Genomic DNA, 22992 nt, shown 5'->3' with positions numbered 1-22992 from the left:
AACGCGTTAGATTACTATTTTCGGGGAAAAGTAATCCGATTACAATAACGCGTTACTTAGTAATGCGTTACCGGCATCACTGGTCACAAGTTCCCAATGCATTGTCCCATGGGATTATGCCCCCCCCGCGGTGATATTAATTGAGGGGCGGATTTGCGGGGATGAAGAAATAAAAGAGGCAACATTTTATTAGAAACGCAAGGCTTGCCGTGGGCAACTCATGTGGTCCGCGGGCACCATGTTGGAGACCCCTATATGATATATATACAGGGCTTGACGTTAACTTTTTGGCTCACTAGCCACTGTGGCTAGTGGTTTTCCAAAGTCACTAGCCAAAATATAAATAGATATAAATCAAAAATCATTTTCACTAGCCAAAAATCCCCGCACTCGCGCCCCCACCCAAAAAGTTATAAATATAGGTCATTTCTTCTTCACTAACCCCTGCTGGGGACAGTATCATTGTAATCATACTGCTACACGCCAACTGTACAACTGTGCTTCTGACTGTTGACTCCATTGTTTACTACTGCGACCAGTGACTCAGCCGCAAAAGGAGCTCCAGTTGGGGCAACGGCTGACTGGGACAAGATGGAGGGTGTAGATGTGGAAGAGTTGTGTTGAACCTAGCAATTACATTGTTGCTCCAAACGCCGTGAACATTATCATTGACACACCTATGCCTTGGCTGTGTTGAACCTAGCAATTATATTATTGCTCCAAACGCTGTGAACATTATCATTGACACACCTATGCAGGGCTTGACGTTAACTTTTTGGCTCACTAGCCACTGTGGCTAGTGGTTTTCCAAAGTCACTAGCCACTCAGCATTTTCACTAGCCCTGGGCAGGTGGGCAGGTGTCAACGTCAAGCCCTGTATATATAGTATATGATAATGTGGGTTCTATTCTCTTTTTTCTTTTAATCCACTTTTTCTCCTCCTATTTTTCTGTATTTTCCTCCCATCCCAATTTAGTCGTTGTGCCAATTCCCCCCTCCCCTTCCTGGTCGTTGCACGCATGTGCCCCCACTGGTCGGTCTAGGGGGCCCTGAAGTCTATCACATGCTTCCTCCGATACATAGGAGACAGCCAGCAGCCTCTTTTCACCTGGCAGCGAGGACTCTCATTTAGGGCTGGGCGATATGACGATATTATATAAATATCGGGTACAGTTCATTAACAATACACTTTTTCAACGTATCGTGGATATCGTGATGTTTTGCCCAATAGGATTGTGTCGCGTCAATCTGGTCCACACGTTACTCGTTCATATCTCAGCCTGTGTTGAGATATGCCCATTCCGCGGTCTGTTAATAAAGTTTTCAATCAGACAGATGTATGGAAAGGCTTTTATTATAACATTCGTTGAGGTAAAATCATTATGGCTCATTTAGTCATCCTGTGGTGCACTGGTCTCCTACTAGTCGGTTGCGGGGAGCTAATGTAAGTAGCTTTGTTGATGTCAGCACACCGGACATTCAGGAAGTCAAAAACTAATGGCGCTTGCCGATTGGTGCTAAGAACAGCAGGGCGGGTGCAAGCGGTGTGACGTAATTGGCAGACTCGACTGTCAATCAAAATTATTCTGTTGTCCGTCAGAATGAATGAATGAAAACTTTATTAACATATTGCAGAATGGGTACAATACAGTACAGGAGGATGAAGACCAGAAAAAGACTTTCGGCTTTTTTACATAAGGGTCCTCCATTTTCAATTCATCAAAACATTTAGAGACATACAAATATACAGTAGTTTCATAAAAATGCTAAAATGCTATTGATTGATTGATTGATTGATTGATTTAAAACTTTATTAACATATTGCAGAATGGGTACAGTACAGCTCAATACATACAATTGTTAAGGGGATGCAGACCAGAGAAAGACTTTTGTCTTGTTTACATCAGGGTCCCCCATTTTCAATTAATCATATTTCATATCTAAATCATATAATATCTCATTGATAAATATATGCAATATATTATAATCTAATAATCCAATAATCTAAATCTAATATATAATATAAAAATGCTAAATGCATGGTTATTTTATTTTGTCTTTAATGTTAGCTTGCAAACTCAAATACTGTCTTGGTAAGCCTCATAATGAATCGTTTGGGGTAAAAAAGAAAAACATCGTGATGTGTATCGTGTATCGCCGAAAGGTCAGAAAATATCGTGATATCATATTTAGGCCATATCGCCCAGCCCTACAGTCTCATTGGTGAAGTCAAAGTGTAACGTGTGGGAGGTCACACTACCTTCACCATTTCCCTCCCTCGCTGTGCAGGCGCCCTGACCGACCTGTAGGAGTCGCTGTTTACAATGACCAGATTACCACCCACCGGCTTTACCTCCCGCTGACACTGCCAATTGTGCCAGTATGACGACCGGCCAAGCCGGAGGCACCGCTGACAGCCGGATTCGATACCAGTGTCTCTGCGGTGGTAGACAGACACTTAGTCCACTGTGCTACCTGGTCGCCCTGTGGGTTCTATTCTCTTAACTCTTAACATTAAATACAAATTTCTCACTGGCACAGTGCCACAGATTCAGCACCATGGACAGGTCTTCTCAAAATAAGTTATTTGGCGATGACATCAGAATCAGAAAGGTCTTTGTTGCCAAGTAGTTTTCACATACAAGGAATTGGATTTTGGTGTGACATTAGCGGACAGACATTAACAGACAGATAATACAATAAAGAGGTGGAGTAAAATGAAATATAAACTAAGTTGAGCACAATAGAATATAATAACTTAAATAAAATATAGGCCAGAGCTGGACAACTGTAAATAAAGAGGTTGAATACAATTAAAAGGGATATAAACTAAATAAATATAGCACAATAGAATAGAATAGAATATAATTATGAAATAAAATATAGGTCAGGGCTGTAGCCTGCAACTTTAAATAAAGAGGTTGAATAAAATTAAATGGGATATAAACTAAAGTAAATATAGCACAATAGAATATAGTACAATTATAAGTATAAAATAGGAATAGGACATGACGGACAGATGCAATGACTCATGAAAATACAAATTAGGCAAGCTCTATACATTATGAAGTAAACGAAATACAATGCCAAATAAACGGAATACAAATGGTGAAAAATACTGTCTGTCTATGCCTCATTTTGGGTTTATTTCTTCCCCTTCCTGATATCGGCCAACAGCGCCGCCAGGTGCAAACTGCTCGGCGAGCCAACTGCGCTAGAGCAAATCAGGAGCAAATTGCACACATATGGGCGTGTTTGCGCTAGTATCTCATCCACGCAATATCCTTAGTGAATGCAAAGACGGAGCAGTGCGCAGTTAAGGGTGCTATTAGCACCGCGCAATCCATTCTTTGTGAATTCGCCGCTTAGAGTTTTGACCTGTTTAGACTTCCTTTTCCCCACTTCTCCATGATATGATAAGATAAGATGTTCCTTTATTGATCCTCTTGGGGAAATTAGGGGTGCCATAGCAGCATGGGGGAGGGGAGAGGGGAGGTACAGGTATGGCCAGGGTAATAAAGAAGACATAAATATAGGCAATAAAACTTGAAAAATAAACAGTGTAAACAATATAATTAACTCTGAATATTAGGGCTGTCTTAAATACTTTGAAGCTTCGAAGCTTCGTTCGATGGGCATGGGATTCGAATATGAAAATTAAATTTGAATCTATTAAAAAAAAAAAAAAAAAAATGTGTTGCAAAATCAACTCTGCCTCTCTTTGTTAATTACAACAAGCAATGCTGTTTGTTATTTAAGATGAGGTCGGACTCGGCACTGACAGATTTGTGTTCATTGTGCTGCTTTTATAAAGCCTCAAATGACGGCTTACAATATTTCATGAAAGCAAAGTGTTTCGTTTGTCTAAGATTTAAAAAGGTTTACATTTTACAGCACTGACAAAGTTGAACAAAGTCCCACAACATAAAAAAAAAAGTATTTATAATTTTTTATTTAATTTTTTTTATCTCGAAGCTTCGAATTAAAATCGAATCTCGGCCCAGAAGCTTCGAATTAAAAAGAAAATCCGAAGGTCAGCCCTACTGAATATAAAAATGTGAGAAAAATAAATGAACAAGGAAGGGGAGAGAAAATGCACCTTGGAAGTAGATGAAGTAGTGTCAGAAAGCCATGCTCTGCTCCTACAGTAGGCTGTGTGTATTTGTCTGTATGCTATTGCTCTGGTGTGTCGTGTCATGTGACCCGAGCCCCTGGGGTCCTGCTGTAGGAGGCACTGCGGTTTTTCCTCCGACCTTTCAGTGTCTATTCTGCCCCCACTCAGCACTTCTTATACGCTGCTGTTTCCCACCACGCCCTCATCATCACGGCGTGACACCATCCATCACCACCATCATCTGTGTCTCCGTTCGATGACATCATAACTTCACCCTTACGTGCCACGTACTACGACAGAGCATAATAGGTCGGCCTCGGACCACGTAGAGTAACCTTCTACCTTTGCTCTCTTGCTTTGTCCGGTGTCCCGCTCGTCTTGGCCTAACGGCGGCGGGTGCGGTTTGATGACGGGGACTCCGGGCAGTAGAAGAATTTGGGGAGGTAGTTTAGGGGGTTAACAGCTTATCTGCAGGGAGAGACAGATGCTGCCGGCCCAGGGGTTTAATGGGGACTGCGGTTTCCTCTGAGTCTGTGTCAACCTGCAGTCTACCTGCACCAACGTCTCCATCTCCCCGATGCACCCCGACAGGAAGGCATGAGGGAAGGACATGGCTTAGACTTAGAGGACGTTTGGGGGGAAAACAAACTGCAATTAGATAAATGGCTCAAATCGGATTTAGGCTTTGTAAAGAAGCCAAAAATAAGGGTTTATGTATTTTTAAAAGGACCTTGAAGAATAATTATTATTATACTCCTAAGGCTTTGGAACAGAGGCTGGTAGTTGCAAATGAGCCTCAGCTGAAAGACCTGCGCAGGAAAGATGTATCTTGTAAGACTGTTCCTGTTGGTCATGTTTGAACAAGTGATGTTTGCTGTCATGTTTTGAGGGAAAATGCCAGTTTTTGATGAATGCCGGTACTCTGCTTAAACTAGTGCACATTGGCATTTACTTTACTGTTATCATTATAAAGGCCTGATGTATTGACTATGCATACAGGATATATAAAAAATTTATTTGGCTATGCACATAGGCCTAACTGTAGCTTACCGTTTAGCAGGAGTGGAAAGTAACTAAGTACTTTTACTTAATTACTGCACTTGAGCATGTATACAGTACGTGTGTGTGTGTGTGTGTGTGTGTGTGTGTGTGTGTGCACAGCTCCGTATTTATCCTCACCAAGCCGCCTGCATCGTAAAATTAATAAGCTATAGACTTATATTGAATTTGTTAAACTTATCCTTTGTGTCTGTTGTCATTTGTGTGGGTTCAACTGTGAACAGTAAGATGAGCAGTGGAATGTTTCTCCACTGGCTCTTACGATGTGCACACTAAGCAATGTAAGAAATAAATAAAACAAACAATAAATAATTATAACAATAGAGAACAAGACGGTATATGGTATATTAATACAGTCTATCCACTATAGCTATATCCACGTGATTGGGTTTAGTTCTAATTTATTTATTCACTTGTCATTTGTGTAGTGCTTCCATAAATTTTCGGACATCACGATGCCTCGTTCAGTCATGACTATAAATGTAAAACATAATTGTTAATGATACAGATATAGTCGTATTTATTATTATGCTATTTATTTAATTCCGAGGATGTCTATACTCTATAGAATCTAAGTGAACACAATCACCAACGATTTCTCGCAAATGAAGCTGTTAAAAACTTTGGTGCAGTTATAGTCGTATTTATTATTATGATATTTATTTAATTCCGAGGATGTCTGTAGAATTGAAGTGAACACAATCACCAACTACTTCTCGCAAATTAAGCCGTTTAAAAACTTGGGCGCACACCAATACATCCGGATATAGTCGTATTTATTATAATATTTATTTAATTCCAAGGACAATATGATGGGTAAGGATAACAATCAATTTAAACACATATAACTACGACAGTGGTTCAGGAGGTAGAGCGGTCGTCTGGTAATCGGAAGGTTCCTGGTTTGATTCCTGCTCCTCCCTGGCAGCATGTCGAAGTGTCCTTGAGCAAGACACTTAACCCCTAATTGCTCCCGATGAGCTGGTTTGCACCTTGCATGGCTGCCTCTGCCGTGAATGTGTGAGTGAATGGGTGAAAAAAGTGAGGAACAAATTGTAAAGCGCTTTGGATAAAAGCGTTATATAAATGCACCATTTACCATTTACCAACTTGATTGACTGGTTGGAGATCAAGGTTTTAAACTCTGCAACAGAGGGGAGACAGAGATTCCTTCCTTTATAGTTAGATGATCAGAGGCTTATTTGCATTGCTATTCCTTTCACTATTTGGGCAACTTTACACATATCCTGTGATTCTATGGAACACATCTGTAAAGATTTTTTTCAAAAAATTCATTGTTTTATATTTTTAACACTTTCACTGCCACACACGAGATATCTCGGGTTTCCGATAGTTATGTTGAAAGCCACTCATGGGATTTCTCTGAATTCTTTTTTCTTTTTTTTTTTAGCAATCTGAAATCATATTGCATCACGCGAGCCTACCCGAGTATACCCGAGCGCCGCCGGCGATCATATGTGGGAAAAAAGCGCCCCCTATCGTCTCCCAGATGACACAAGAGATTTTGGAATGGACTCAATGAAAATGGATGGGGAAAAAAATCCGGTACTCCACATTTTCCAGTCCACTGATCCAGCCGGGGTTACCACAGTTCATTCTGGAGCCTCTCAGCCCCACGGAATCATGTGTACTACTGTATCACGTTGGATCCATACACTTATCGATTTTTTCGAATGGTGATCAGGAATTGGAATATACCAGTTGGATACCATCTGATGTCAGGTAAGGAATCTATGTTATCAGTGTTAGGATAATCAGACTAATTTTGATGAAGATATAGGCTGTTTTGTGAAATGGGCTCTCGGTTTTACTGAAAAAAATCCATGAGGAAATGAACACGGCTATTATCAGCGCACGCCTCGAATGGGCGTGCGTGTATGTAAAATATTGATCATCTAGCGTTTATTTGAAAACAATTCATAAATAGGCCGACAAATATCAACGTTCTGGAATATTCCAGTAAAAGACGATTTTCATAGAATGGGCCAGAATGGAAGTTTTTTTTTACCTCAAAACGGGTGCTTTTCTAAATGCTCTGAAACGGAAATGAAGCGATAAAAAACCAATCTGCCTTGACAGCACTGACTGGAAAAGTATTCTTTGATAAGCGACGGGCAGATTAGACACATAGCCATAATTTAAAACATAGATTAGGCGATATTAACGTTAACATTGAAGTGGACCGTGGCATCAAGGGGGTAAAAAGATTTGGCTGGGCTCCGCCCATAAGCGCTTTGAGTGACAGTCACCCACACAGCGTGATAGATACGAGAGACAGAACGAGGGAGAGGGAGAGCGAGAGAGACAGAGACAGACAGAGAGAGGGAGCGAGCGAGAGAGAGGAGAGATGCGTCCCGAACACACACACACACACAGTTGGGTTTGTGTGTAAATGGCTCCGAGACGAATGACAGAGAGAGAGGAGAGATGCGTCCCGAAAACATACACGCACACACACAGTTGGGTTTGTGTGTAAATGGCGATGCGTCCCAAAAACACACACACACAGTTGGGTTTGTGTGTAAATGCTCCCGTTGCTCCGTATCCCTCTCTCCCTCTCGGCACCCGCGCAACCCGTTTGAGGAAGTAATCCACTGCTCTGTTGTTGAGCGATGTGGGCGGTGAATACAACCACAGAGCCAATCAGCTCAATCAGCTCCTTGCTACGTCACATTGCGAGTCAATTCAGAACAGCTTAGGAAGATCTTGTGAACTCGAGACTAGACTGATGAGTCAATATGATAATTAATAGGGATGCCCCGATCGATTGGCCAGCGATCGGTATCGGCCGATATTCAGTATAAATATGAGATCGGTGATAATGCTTTATTTTCGCCGATCGTCAAAACCGATCGAAAAACATGATCCAATTCTTAGCGGAGATCTCACTCCTGACTTCTCTCTCAGACACACAGAGCTGCTTGCAGCGTACGGCCCCTCCTCCCCAGCCCCTCCAGCACTCGTGTAAACAAGAGGCTCTGCCTCGCAGTCTGCTATAGTCTAGTGCATGCGACGTGAGCTAATGTTGGCTACCTACCGAGCTAACGTTACTGTTTAAACTAAATGACCCAGTGACTACATGAGGCATTGTCTAACGTTATCTAGCTGGCTAGCTACTGATAGCTGCTGATATCAACAAATGCTCCAGCAATAGTCGAGTGCATGATAAGTTACCTCCGTTGACTCGGTAGCTCACGTTAGCTCACGTTAGCTCTAAACTAAATAGTTCACTGAGGCGTTGTCTTAACGTTATCTAGCCGGCTAGCAGTAGCTACAGATAGCTCCTGATATCAATGTCTTATAACATTGATTCGATGCGTATTCGAGCTCAGGGCATGCTGAATGTGATTTATACCAATAGGGTCCAGCTGCAGCGCCGGAGAATCCTGGCCGTAGCTGGAGGCTACTCGAGTACACACAGACAGTGGAGCTGTTTGCAGATAGCGAGCATTTCGACTTGTTGCGTGGTGGCGATGTCTCGCAGATAGGGGTGGACGGTATAAACGGTATACGGTCTAAACGGTATGAATTTGCTCTACGGTATGGATTTTGACTATACCGTGTAACCGGTAGTGCAGCTCTAAAATAGCAATGACGTCATGTAACCACAGCTCGACTATTTCACTCGCATTTGCCCCTAAAAATAGATAGAATTAGTCATAGATAATAGATATGTGCGAACTGGAAAAAGTTATTTAGGAGGCTTCGCGCAGTGGGCGTGCCAGCCCCTACCGCACGCATGTAAACACGGGTCTAGTAGTCTAGTGGGACGGGACACGGGAGCTGTCGGGAGGACGGCGGCGTCTCCCTGAGCTAACGTTAGCTTAGCTACCGTTACAAAATGACCCAGTCAACTATTCACTTTTAGTTTAATACATGATGGGGCATTGTCTAACCGAACGGTATCTAGTCGGCCAGCTACCGATAGCTCCTGACATCAACAAACGCTCCACAAAGTCTAGTACTAGAGACGTGTGTGCTACCTGTTAGCTCACGTTAACGCAAGTTAGTTCACCGTTCAAAACGAAATGTCCCATTGAACTAAATAATTCACTGAGGCGTTGTATTAACGTTATATATCCGGCTACAGATAGCTCCTGATATCAATGTCTTATAACACTGATTCGATGCGTATTCGAGCTGAGGGCTTGCTAACGTTATACCAATACAATAGGGTCCAGGTGCAGCGCCGGAGAATCCTAGCCGTAGCTCTGCTCGAGGCTACTCGAGTATAGGTCCAGGTGCAGCTCCGGAGAATCCTGGCCGTAGCTGGAGGCTACTAGAGTACACACAGACAGTGGAGCTTGTTGCGTGGTGGCGATGTCTCGCAGATAATATAAGTACAAGTCTAATTATATAATATATATATTTTATATATATAAAAAAAAATGATATAAAATACAAAAAAAATTATCAAAAACGATGATACCGTGATATATACCGTTACCGTCTATGCTTCAAATTATACCGTGATATAAATTTTAGACCATACCGTCCACCCCTACTCGCAGATAATACAAGTACAAGTCTAATTATATATTTTATATATAAAAAAAAAACATTTATATAAAATAATATATATATATTTTTTTTTTAATCAAGAACGATCGGTATCGGATCGGTATCGGCCGATATGGCTCAAGGCGATCGGTGATCGGTATCGGTGGCAAAAAACGTGATCGGGGCATCCCTAATAATTAACGACACAGACCACATTGATATAATCCCGCATTGCTAGGAAACAATGCTAAACACTGGAAATGGCCATTTATAATGCATGGGACCTTTAAGAAAATCATTATCTCCAGGTCACACTTCTTCAGATACTTAAAATGTTCAGCTTCATATCAAATATCACTCAATTCCCTTCACAGCCCCCAGACACACTCCTAGACTCAATCAATGACATCATATCATTACGAAAGGGAAAGATAGGTGACATATTGAGAGAAAATTTCATAACTTAATCAGTGGAAGGGGGATCTGGGTATAGACATTTCGGAGGAGGGGTGGGTGGGGGACACTGTACAAGCAAAACTGTACATTGGAATATTGACAAAGCCATACTTGGTCATTTACTGTACATTGGAGGGGGTTGGGTTAGGACATTTACAGGGGCCAGTTTTGAATTGCAGTCTCCCATAGGTGTTCTTTGAGAGTGGTTTTGAAAGTGGGTAGTGATTCACATTCCTTTACAGCTTTGGGTAGGGCGTTCCACATTGATGTGGCATAATTGCGAAACGTGTTTAGTCCCTTGTTTGAGCCGAATCTGGGTTTAACATGATTTGTGGAGCTCCCTCTGGTGTTGTGATCGTGGTATTCACTGACCTTTGGGAAGTATTTTGACATGTACATGGGTAGGGCTGACCTTCGAAGCTTTTTTTGGCAATCGAAGCTTCGGGGCCGAGCTTCGCTTTTAATTCGAAGCTTCGAGAAAAAGATTTATTTAATTTTATTTTATTTTATCTTATGTTGTGGGGCTTGTACAGCACTTTGGTAAACTTTGTTGTTTTTAAATGTGCTCTATAAATAAAGTGGATTGGATTAATTAATTAAGTAGCCCCTTTCGTGACTGTGACGCAGCCAACAAGGTTTCACTCGGCTGCGCTGTCTGGGTGCAGTGGGGCTGCTCTCACAGCCAACGACATAACATTACATAATTATGTTGCAACCTTCGTCTATCAAGCAAACAATTATATTATATTTAATTTATAATTTATAATTATATCAGACAATACACCTACAAAAGCAGATGATTACAATTAAATTAGCCAACTTGGTAACACATTAGTCATAGCAGCATAGGCAATAGGCATAGCCTTATTAATGTTTTGTGTGGCGTCGCCGTCGTGTACAACTCCAAGGGATATTCCCTTGGAGATGCATTTTGGAGGCAAAAAAAATATATATATATTTTTTTTACACTTCGATTTTTTTTGTATGTTCGAAGCTCATGCCATCGAACGAAGCTTCGAAGCTTCGAAGTATTTAAGACAGCCCTATACATGGGTACCTTGGTCGTGTAGTGTATCTTGTAGACCAGGCCCATTGCAAGTTGCTGTACTCTGTCATCTACTCTAAGCCAGTGGTTCCCAAAGTCGGGGTCGCGACCCAAAGGTGGGCCGCGAGCAGCCACGGATGGGCCGCGAGATGATTTAAAAAAAATAAAAAAAAAATAAAAAAAAACAAAAAAAAACATTTTTTTTATTTTTTATTTTTTTATTTTTTATTTTTTTATTTAAATTTTTTTTGTCAGGCCACTGAACTTAGAAGCAGGCCAGGACAGTGTTTCTAGTTGTATTCTAAAATTCTATTCTATTGTATTCTAAAATGTGACTATATGGTTTTATATTAACTTAATAAATAAACAAAAACGAAAAATCTACTTATTTCAACGAACATTTCAAACTAAATAACAGATTATGCACATAAAACGCTGAAAACAACCGAAGCAACAATAGTATTTTAATGAGGCTATTATTATTATCATTATTATTTTGCAACAAGTTAGCCCTCTCATAAATAGCACATATAAATGAATAACTAACTTGAACTAACTTAACTTAACTTAATAGGATTGAAGTGATATTTGGCATAAAAAATCGGTCGCCTGACAAAAAAAAAAAAAAAAAAGCCAGACGATGTGCATTGGGCCGCGGCTCTCTGACGCCTTATTTTCTGGGCCCCGGCCTGAAAAGTTTGGGAACCCCTGCTCTAAGCCATCCTAGGTTGTCAAAGTGGGCAGGGGTGAGGTGGGTTCTAGGAGTAAGGTCAAGCAGTAGTCTGACCAGTTTGTTTTGAGTTGTTTGTAATTTAGTTTTTAGCGCCTTTGAGGTGCTTTGGTACCATGAGGTGCAAGCATAGTCGTAGTACCCTTGAATGAGTGCTCCTGCCAGAGTCTTCAGGGTATTCTTGTTTACCAGAGAGGAGATCCGGTAGAAGAATCGAGTTCGTTGGTTGACTTTTTTTTATTACATTGGATGCCATTTTGTCACAGGAAAGATTAGCCTCTAGGATGGAACCCAGGTAGGTAATTTCATCTTTCCTTGTGACAGTAACTGAGAAGCCCTCGGTCTTGCTGAGTTTGTTATTTGAACCGAAGAGAATGGACTCTGTTTTGCCCATGTGTAATGATAGTTTGTTATCAGCGAGCCATATGCAGATTTTGCCTAGTTCCGAGCTGAGGGTTTTTTCAACCTGTAACTTGTTCTTGTCAGAGACCAGCAGGGCTGAGTCGTCCGCAAACAGGAACAAGTTGCAGTCACAAGCTGACGACATGTCATTTGCATAAATTAGGAACAGTAGCGGTCCTAGTATGCTTCCTTGTGGAACACCACAGCTCACTGGGAGGGGGGGGGGGATAGGGTACCGTTTACCTCCACCATCTGTTCTCTCCCCTCCAGTTAGGATTGCATCCAGCTCACTGATAGACTATCAAAACTAGGGATGCACGATAATTATCGGGCCGATAATTATGACGTCATCCCGATAAACCCGATAACGTTATTGATAGCTCCGATAATATATCATAATTTTTTTGGTTAAAAGAAATCCGGTGTGGGTGGATTTGGATGAAGGCCGCTTGTTTTTATTATAGCCTCCTCCCGTTTTGCCAGTACTGTGGTACCACTCATAGATATATATATATCTATGGTACCACTGATAGCGTGTGGTTTAGGAACAGGGAGTTTCTCACAAATCCAGCGCTCCCTTTCTTGGCTGTGACGTAGTCACGTTACATTCGGAGGCAGACAGTCGATCTGCCAATTACGTCCCACCGCTTGCACCCACCTCTTCTTCTTACCACCAATCGGAAGCTCTCATTCGTTTATTTACTTCCGGATTGTCAGCCATTATTCTACTCGGAGCTAACGTTATCTCCCCGCCAGCCACATTGACAAGTACCAGCGCTTATACATTACTGGCAAATGTCTTGTTGCACTTGTGGCAACGAGCGTTGTCAGCATCGACTTTAGTAAAATAGACCCAGACTTTTGAACGTTTCGTTCTGTCCGCCATGATGAGAGCAGAGCTGTCTGTACTCGGCAGCACCCGTGTGTGTGTGTGTGTGTGTGTGTGAGTGAGTGTGTGTGTGAGCACAGCACAGCCCGCTCCTCGCGCAGGCAGAGACACCGAGGCAGGAGAGATATAGAAAACGGCCAACAAGATTAGTTTGCGACGTTTAAATTCCTCAAAAAAAAAAACATAATTTCTCGAGTACCGATAGCAGTACCGATGACGTCGGAGCTTATAAATACTAAAAAAAATATATCAAAAAAAAATATATATATACATTTAAAAAAAAATTATAATACAATAAATATCGGTTATCGGCTTGAGGAGCATAAAGTTATCGATATCGGTGTCAAAAAATCAATATCGTGCATCCCTAATCAAAACCAATTGCTTTTAGCTTGTCAATCAGAATGGTGTGATTGACAGTGTCGAAGGCCTTTTGTAGGTCCAGCATGACCATGCCGCAGTATTTGCCCACGTCCACCTCTTGTTTGATGTGGTCGTTTAAATAGAGAAGGCATGTGTCAGTGGAGTGGGATGTTCTGAAGCCAGATTGGAATTCGTAGATTAGATTTTTTTCCGCAAGGTACTTTTCGACCTGTTCGTATACAATTTTTTCCATGACTTTCGAGATGGAGGTAAGGATAGAAACAGGGCGGTAGTTGCCTGGGTCTAATTTGCTGCCCTTTTTGTGCAGGGGTGTTACTCTCGCAATTTTGAAGTCCTTGGGGACGTGTCCCTGTTTTATGGAGAGGTTTATTATGTGTGTGATGACTGGGGTGATGGCGGCTGCTGAGTCTTTGAAGAATTTGGAGGGGATGTTGTCATGGCCGGTGGCCTTGTTCGGTTGGAGTACCTCATCTGTTGTTACCATTTCCAGTTTGAAGTCGTCTTTGTGGACCCCTAGGTTCTTGTAGTATGCTACTATGTGTTCTACCCCATAATGCTCTGAGTGGGAGGGTAGTTTGTTTACCAGTGTTGTGGCTATGTTTGTGAAGAAAGTGTTTAAGTAATTGGCTACATCCAGCTTGTCTGTGATGAGCGTGTTGTCCGTCTTTATGTTTATGTTTGAGAATCTGGTTTTAAGTTTTTTACTGCAGCCTAGTTGATTATTGAGTAATTTCCAAAGTTCACGTGGTTTCCTCTGTTTTGTCATTGATGCAGTTTTGATCATGGAGTTTACATCATTTCTTAGTCTGTTTCTTTCCAGTTTGAGTTAAGTCACGTGGGCTTGGAGTTCACTGCTCGTGCTTTTGGTAAGCTTTGACTAGGGGTGCACCGATATATCGGTCGGGTATCGGTATCGGCCGATAAGTGCCTTGTTGACTGCTATCGGCCTATCGGCCGATAAGCTCAATTGTGCCGATAGCAGTCGCCGATAAATACCCATCAATTTGTGTAGCGTCAAAAGGCAAAAAAAAAAAGGTTCACTCGCGACCTATCTGCACAACGCCCGCCGTCCCCCACACACACACACAATCTACTGCATCAAAGTAACTACTTATGATTAACAAGGCATTCGTTTTGTGGCATTAGCGTTATATAGTTAGTGTTACACGGACAATAACATCAGCATATTATTATTACCCATAGCAGCAAGGCATTACTCCGAGTCCGTTCATTAGCTCGGTTCCATTCCGTTGCTCATTCCGTACCCAACTACACATTCTGCAATCTGTTAATAAAGTTTTCAACCAGACAAATGTATAGAAAGGCTTTGTTTTATTATAACATCTGTTGCAGTAAAATCATTATGTCTCATTTGGTCATGCGTGGAGCGCCGGTCGGCGGGCCGGGCAGCTAACGTAGCTACGTTATTAGCTATTAGATGCAAGACTAACGTTACTGGTGAAAATGTGATTTGCGTTGGAATACTCCTTTGTCAACTTGCTGTACTTTGCTTGCAGGTCTGCAGTCATTATTGCTGCATTATGAATAGCCCCAACTTTAGCCAAGGTAACGTTATGGCTAAACCTTTAACAATAGTTAACGCTAGCTTTCGGTTAGCTGTTCAATGCTATTAATAACACAACTCCCCGTCAACACCCTCTCTCGGGAAGATGGCATTTAAGAAAGTATCTGCTGTTAAAATGAAGTGTTACACGTTCAATAACAAGCATATTATTTACCCGAAGATAGCAGTAAACAAGGCATTACTCCGTTAGTCCGTTCATAGCTCGGTTCCATTCCGTTGCTCATTCCGTACCCAACTACACATTCTGCAATCTGTTAATAAAGTTTTCAACCAGACAAATGTATAGAAAGGCTTTGTTTTATTATAACATTTGTTGCAGTAAAATCATTATGTCTCATTTGGTCATGCGTGGAGCGCCGGTCGGCGGGCCGGGCAGCTAACGTAGCTACGTTAAGTGTGTTCTGCTCTCGCAAACAGAACAATGGCTTCTTCTTCTTCTTCTTCTTCTTCTTCTTCTTCTTCTTCTTCTTCTTCTTCTTCTTCTTCTTCTTCTTCTCCTTCTTCTTCTTCTTCTTCTTCTTCTTCTTCTTCTTCTTCTTCTTCGTGTACTTTCCGGCAGACTGGACACCTTCCGGCGTATTGCTGCCTAACAGATTTATCTGCTCACAAGTTCTCTTCTCCTTCTACTCTACCGCCATCTACTGGAATCCTCCCTCCCCCACATTGTCCAACGACGTGCAGCTAACACTGCTACCTCCTGACTGACTCCCCCTCTGCAACACACGCTTCGCCCCCCGTGGCCTGACTCTGTCCTACTCGCTCACTCACACCCCCCTTCCCTAACGCTACCCGATCAGCCACCCTGTTCAACTCCGTCAAAACATCCTCCACTGTCAACCCCTCCATACCCAAGTGTCCCACTGCTGCTAAAACTATCAACCTAGTCCTCTCTGTCCTACTACTAACCGCCGCTGTCGTATTCACTACTCCTGCCACAAAGGCCACCATACCTAACTTCTCCCTAAACACCCTCTCTTTCTTCGCCTGAACTTCCTCTACCACCCGATGCCCTATCCCAAAACCCTGCCCCCTACCTTGCTTTCCCTGATGCTCCTGCACTATCCTTACTGCCAACTGCCCTTCTCTAATCCCCTGTCCCTTGTCTTGCTGTCCCTGTCCTACCTTCCTAGCTGCCTCCGCATATGAAATTCTACCTTCCCTTCGCACCTGCTGGACCATTACCTCTACCTTCATCGCCTCACAACCCCAATACGCTACACTATGCTTCCCACCACAACTACAACACTTTGGCTCCACTCCCAGCTCACACTCCCCATACTTATGCTCCCCACTACACCTACCACATCTCTGTCCCTTCCTACACCACTTAGCTACATGTCCAAACTCCTGGCACCTATAACACCTCAACGGATTTGGCACAAACTCCCTAACCCTATATGCCAAATACCCTAAAAACACCACTCTCGGACTAACCTCACCCTCAAACTGAATAACTATGGTCCCTGTCTCCTCCTTCTCTGCCCCTCTCTTCATCCTCTCTACACTCTTAACTTTCCCATTGCGTTCGTCACTCCTCAAATCCCCTAACAGCTGATCCATATTAACCCTAATTGGAATTCCCCCAATCACCCCCTTGCACCCACTATCCCTTCTCTCCCCTACTATCCCTACTTCACTGACCTCCACTTTCCCAATGCTCTTCATTTCCCTTGCCCTCTCTACCTGCACTACACTTACACACGCTATAAACAAGTTCCCATCCCCCAACACCTTCCCGTACCTTACCTCACCTAACTGCGCTTTAATGAGCTTCGACAGCTGGTCCGGCTCTATATCCCCAACTCCATTTCCTCCCTCAAAACGCACCACTACATTCAACCCTCCAAAACCCTTTCCTCCACCCTCATCCTCTGACCCACTCAAGCTATCTCCCCTCTCTTTCTTCCTCTTACTCCCCTTCCCCTCACTTACCCTACTCTTCTTCTCCACCTTCGTCCACCCTTCTCCCCCACTCTCTTCCCCACTACACTCCATACTGGCCCCACCCGTCCCCTTCCCGTCGTCATGGCCATTCTCATCCCTACCGCTATCTTCCTCGCCCTCCTCACACCATTTACTTCCATCACGATCCTCCCAATACCCTGGATAGCCGTTCACAGGCCGGGGCCACCAATCAATAGGTTTCTGCTGTGCCTGATCCCTCACAGCCACGTCCTGCGCCTCCCACCACCGACTACTACCACTCCCACGCAAGTCTTCGCGGCACAGTTCCGACGGACGCAGACGCCGCCACTCGGCGCACCTCTCAATATCCACCCTCCCACATGAACAAACCGCACTTCTGTCTTCCTCTCCAAACAACAGCCGCCCCCCACGAACCCGCGGCATGCCTGCTACTCCCAGACTCCTCAGCTCCAACTCCCACACAGAACAATGGCGGCATGCCCGGAAGTAGAAAAATGTATAAACGCTTGCCGATTGGTGGTAAGGACAGCAGGAGGTGGGTGCTAGCGGTGTGGCGTAATTGGCCGAATCGACTGTCAATCAAAATGGTTCCATTGCATTGGTTGAAAGCTCTGGTTGAGAGAATAGTATCCCGCTGCAGGCTGCAAGAATGGTTCCATTGCATTGGTTGAAAGCTCTGGTTGAGAAAATAGTATCCCTCTGCAGGCCGCAAGACGATACTGGGAGAGAGATAGTGATACCATAAACATATTTCTTGATGTTTCCTTTTTTTAAGTAAGTAAAGAGGCCTACAAATACAAACATACACATACAAATATACAGTAGTTTCATTAAAAAAAAAAAAAAAAAAAAAAAAAAAATTACAAATACTTATATACAAATATACAAATATCGGTATCGGTATCGGCCGATAGTGTTAGTTGAACAATCGGTATCGGCGGCCAATTTTCATATCGGTGCATCCCTCTGACTTTTACGAAACTCAGAGCATTTTTTGTCTCTGGTTTTCATAGCGGTCAGTATTTCAGTGTGCATCCACGGCTCAGCGTGATTTTTTACCCTGGTGGTTCTTAGGGGGGCCATGTTGTTTAGTATTGTTGAAAATTTGGTGACGATCAAAGCATCAAAAAACGACCCCCCCCCCCACCCTTTCATGCATTCATGATGAAACATAATACCGATAATATAGATGTGATTTCAAAATAGTAGCGTGTACAGGCAAGAAATGGCAAAGTTTTTAGTGAATTGCACGTATTGCTGCATAGCGTCGCTTTCTGGGATTAGACAGGATTACTCTAAAACTATAGTCATATTCACCACGGTATAAAACGGGAATGTATGGATGAAATTCTTTTTTCTTTAACACATATTGAACGATAGATAGTCGATTTCAAATGGGCCATAGTATTGTATCCATAGCTATAATATAGAATATAGTTATAGCCCCCCCACGTATTCCTATATTTTAGAGCGTCAGCCTTTTAACAACACATCACGGATTCACGCATATCGCTGTGGCGTCCATTGAGTTAAGTTGTACACCCTCTGAATGTTATCATGGCTGGGTGGATGGGGGGGGCGGGGTATCACATCAGTCCAAATGTCTTTATACAGTGAATTGTCAAAGTATTCTGAAATAAACTTTGAGCCAGCCTTTGGACCACCAACCCTTTACAGATGAATGCACCGTAATCAAGCACTTTTAGTTTTGATACTTACAAAGTGCATTTAATATGACTTGTCGTACAGAACTTGTAAGTCGCTTTGGATAAAAGCGTCAGCTAAATGACTAAATGTAAATGTAAATATCATTATCAAGTACTTTACTACTTTTACTTGACTTGAATATTTCATGGTGACATTTTACCAAGAGTACTAATTCAATCAGCACTGTTCCTACTTTTATTTCAAGTACAGGATTTTGGTACTAGATAGGTCATGCACCGATCCGATATTGGTATCGGTATCGGCCGCCGATATCAGTAAAATAGCTGGATCGGGTATCAGTAAAATATATATATATATATCAGATTTAAAAAAAAAAATTATTAAGAAATAACCATTCAGTACATTTATATCTATGTGTTAATTTTGTTACATTTAGTTTCACTAAGTTAGGAAAGTAATGTTTTAAGTCAAGCCTGATGTTGCCTTGCACAAAAGAATGATCCCAGTCTCTTCCACACAGTGACAGTGAGGCATACAGTTTATTAATTGAATGAATGAAGTTTATTTTCTGTCTTTGTTTACAACAAATCAAAAACACACTTGTGATCCTTTACAATTCTTAAAAAACAAAATATATTTTAATATATAATATTTTAATGGGGGGGGGGGGGGGGGGGAATTGGACAATGGATCGGTATCGGCCGATACCCAAACCCAGGTATCGGTATCGCGACTGAAAAAGTCGGATCGGTGCATCCCTAGTACTAGACAACTTTCACCACTGCTGTTTAGCCAGCATCTCTATCTTTCTGCTTTGGCTTCTGTTTCACTAGAGCTGAACTGAATGCAGTGGGCTAGCTGGTCTCTCTCTTCCCCCTCTTCGCCATACATGTCAGCAGTGCATTGTGGCTCGGTCAGTCACATGCTCCGAGATGTTTGTTTTTCCCTCCCTTGAAACCCACTTACTCGCTAGACGGATAACCTAGCGAGTAGTGATATAAAAGGGTGGTGAGAGCCGAGCATGTGTTTTCAACACACCGACTCTATCCTCTGCAAATAGGTTTGTCAGGCTGGCTGCACCGGAGCCACTGTGCAAATATCCAAACCTGGCTCAAGACATTCCAGCCGTCCATTCATATTTAGCAGCATTGTTAACCCTTTCACTACCACACTACCAAATAGTTAACCATTTCACTGCAACGATACAGAAGGTTTTCACTACCACACGACAAATGGTTAACCCTTTCACAAACACACTACAGCAGGTTAACCCTTTCACTACCACACTACAGACGGTTAACAGTTTGGTAGTGATAGGGTTAACCTTCTGTAGTGTGGTAGTGAAAGGGTTAAAGGTAGTGTTATTTGAATTAATATTACAATAACAAAACAGAAAAGCATGGTTACATTGTAATGCAATTACAACATATTTTGCTAAGTAAAGGCACTAAATTGGAATTTGTCATCATGGAAATAGGTTTGCATGTTGTACCAATTAACAGGGACTTGGAGCAAGCGCCAGTTCTGTTTCTGCCAGGTCTTTGATTCACCCAACGTGGCATATTTTAATCGTAGAGGCACTAAAATGAAATGCAGAGTTTCTCATAAATTATCTTTCATGCGATCTTCTGGGACTTCATTAGTATTTTCTTTCCCACTAGCAATTATCTAGTTCTTATATTACAATGAAAAGGGCGTGGATCACTGATGTTTGATATCACAATTAGCACTCTGTTTCATTGTTGAGCCTTCTTTAAACTGAGCGCAGATTAAGTGCTACAATCAGGAGAGTTTTTTTTTTAATGTGTTTATTATATATATAATTTTTATATCTTGGTGCGATTGGGAGCCCTGTTGTCTTCACGGTCCCTGTCAAGGAAATCCCCATTTGATTTATCCCCTCAATCACATCAGTCTCATCTCCCTGTCTCACTGCTCCATCTGTCCTAAATCTAATAACTGAGAATAACTGCAATGCATCCCGTCTCACAGGGACGCTGCACGCGTGAAAACTGCAAATACCTGCACCCCCCTCCGCACCTGAAGACCCAGCTGGAGATCAACGGGAGGAACAACTTGATCCAGCAGAAGACGGCAGCGGCCATGTTGGCTCAGCAGATGCAGTTCATGCTGCCTGGAGCCCAGCTACAGCCCATTGTGAGCACTAACACTAACCGCTTCCAGTGCATTTAAAAGGAAGCCAATGACACAAAACAACATTACATGTGATTTAGTGCAGCTGCGAAAACGAAACGCCACACCGCACCAAGACAGTTCCATTACAGCGATTCCCATTGTCTCTACGGAACCCCCGAACACTGGCACGGTTGTGTCGGCTGCCGGAGCCCCGGGATCGATTACGACTGGTGTTTATTTGGCAAGCGCCAAAGTTGAAGCATTCAGTTGTTTTAATGGTAATCTTTCATTTGTTTGGTTTAAGTGGGTAGACGATCTTATGTCACTCCATGCAAAGCCTTGGATAGGATATATGTAGGTTACATTTATTTTTCTTTCAAAAGATGTTGAAGATCCACACATTTTAGAGTAGGGTTTCTCAACAGGGGTGGTACCACCCCCCAAGGGGCGTTCAGAGAGTGTCAGGGGGGTGCTGGGTGCAGAATTGTTGAAAGGGGGGTGTTGAGATGCTCAGAGGCGGCGCTAGTTTATTTGATTTATTGTCATTGTTTTAATATCAGGACAACAACTTGACTGGAACCAGAGAGGAGCCTATATGAGCACAATCAAAACCAAAATCCCACTTCAGAAACGGGGAAAGTGTCATTTCTTTGCTAATTTAACTTACTGTAGTAAAGTAAAGTAAGTCAAATGAGTACAAATTTATTCAGCCCTCATTTGACACTGACATGCTTAAACTGAACCAAATAGAAACATTAATAACTGAGAATGTAATAGATACCCATGCTAAACAGAAAATAATCATAATTGATAGCCGAAGATTTTATTCCCATTGGGTGGGGGCATTGACCCAAAAAAGTTTGAGCATATGCCACTGGTGTTAATCAGCACCCATCGTCTTTAACATGGTATACCATGCAGCCTGACCACTAAACACTACACTGTACTTTTAACATGGAATAACTGAATGAGCAATTGTAGCCTAGGTTTTAGTTTTTTTTATCACATTGGGCAAAATTATAAATAGGCTTTGCCTACAACCACGTTGTCAGTAGCCTATAAAAGTCTATAGGTGAAATGAGCAGAGAGGGTTGCTTGTTGCTTGTCTGTTGGTGCTTCCGGTGTGTTCATAGCCCCTTTCGGGACTGTGAATCAGAGAGTGAATACACAGTCCCTTATACGACCATATAAAAATCGCACAATTAACTCTGAAGAACTGGTTCTCAGCAAAACGCTCCTCGTACAAGTATCGCAGAGAAATTTCAAAGGTACTCAATAATGGGGCGGCTGGGTAGCGTAGCGGAGATTGCGCTCGTCACCAATGCAAGAGACTCCGGTCTCGAATCCCGGTGGATTGCCTGCGGCTTGGGCCAGTCGTCATACTATCTCAATTGGCAGAGGTAGTGGGTGGAAGTCGATGGGTGGGGATTGGACGTTGTGGACAGCGACTCCTACAGGTCGGTTGGGTGACGCTTGCACAGCAGAGACAGGAAGTATCGGGGGCAGCCTGAGCCTCCCACGCGTTACTCCTCGCCACTGAGAGTCTGCGCTGTCTGGTGAAAAGATGCGACAGGCTGCCTCCTCGTGTACCGGAGGGGACACGTGATGCAAGGCTTCTATCCTCACTACAGCCGACCAGTGGGAGGCATAGTCTAGCAACGTTCAAGACAGGGGAGGGGAGAATTGGCAATACGAAATTGGGATGGGAGAAAAATAGAAAAATAAGGAGAAAAAGTGGATAAAAAAAGGTACTCAATAATAAATTTAAAATAATCTTTATAAACCAGTCAACACTGCTCAAAACTGCTTTATTTCCGGCGTTGGGTGCCTGATGTGATCACAGCGCAGGCAATATAGCCGGAAATAAAGGCGTGTTGACCAGTTTATAAAAATTATTTTAAATGTTTATTAGCAACGCCGAGCTTTCAAACCCTACCGTTTGTCTGTCCGAAACCCTCATGCAACTATGAGTACCTTTGAATTTTCTCTGCGATACTTGTATGAGGAGTGTTTTGCTGAGGACCAGTTCTTCAGAGTTAATTGTGAGATTTTTATATGGTCGTATTCGTATAAGGGA

General features: G+C 42.6%; 1 protein-coding gene across 7 annotated transcripts in view; it reads left to right on the top strand.

The window, feature by feature from the left end:
• The window catches only part of mbnl3 (muscleblind-like splicing regulator 3), an 84965-nt gene that overhangs the window by 31116 nt on the left and 30857 nt on the right, over positions 1-22992 (top strand). For all 7 annotated transcript variants that reach the window (XM_084331320.1, XM_084331321.1, XM_084331322.1 and 4 more), the window contains exon 4: positions 20772-20936. In XM_084331320.1, the coding sequence (XP_084187446.1) occupies positions 20772-20936 (165 nt within the window). The remainder of the gene's footprint in view (positions 1-20771; positions 20937-22992) is intronic.

The sequence above is a fragment of the Notolepis coatsorum genome (assembly GCF_963971535.1).
Source record: "Notolepis coatsorum genome assembly, chromosome: 16".
NCBI classification, from domain to species: Eukaryota; Metazoa; Chordata; class Actinopteri; order Aulopiformes; family Paralepididae; genus Notolepis; species Notolepis coatsorum.
Note: the sequence above shows the minus strand (reverse complement) of the source record. Positions and strands in the feature narration are given on the sequence as shown.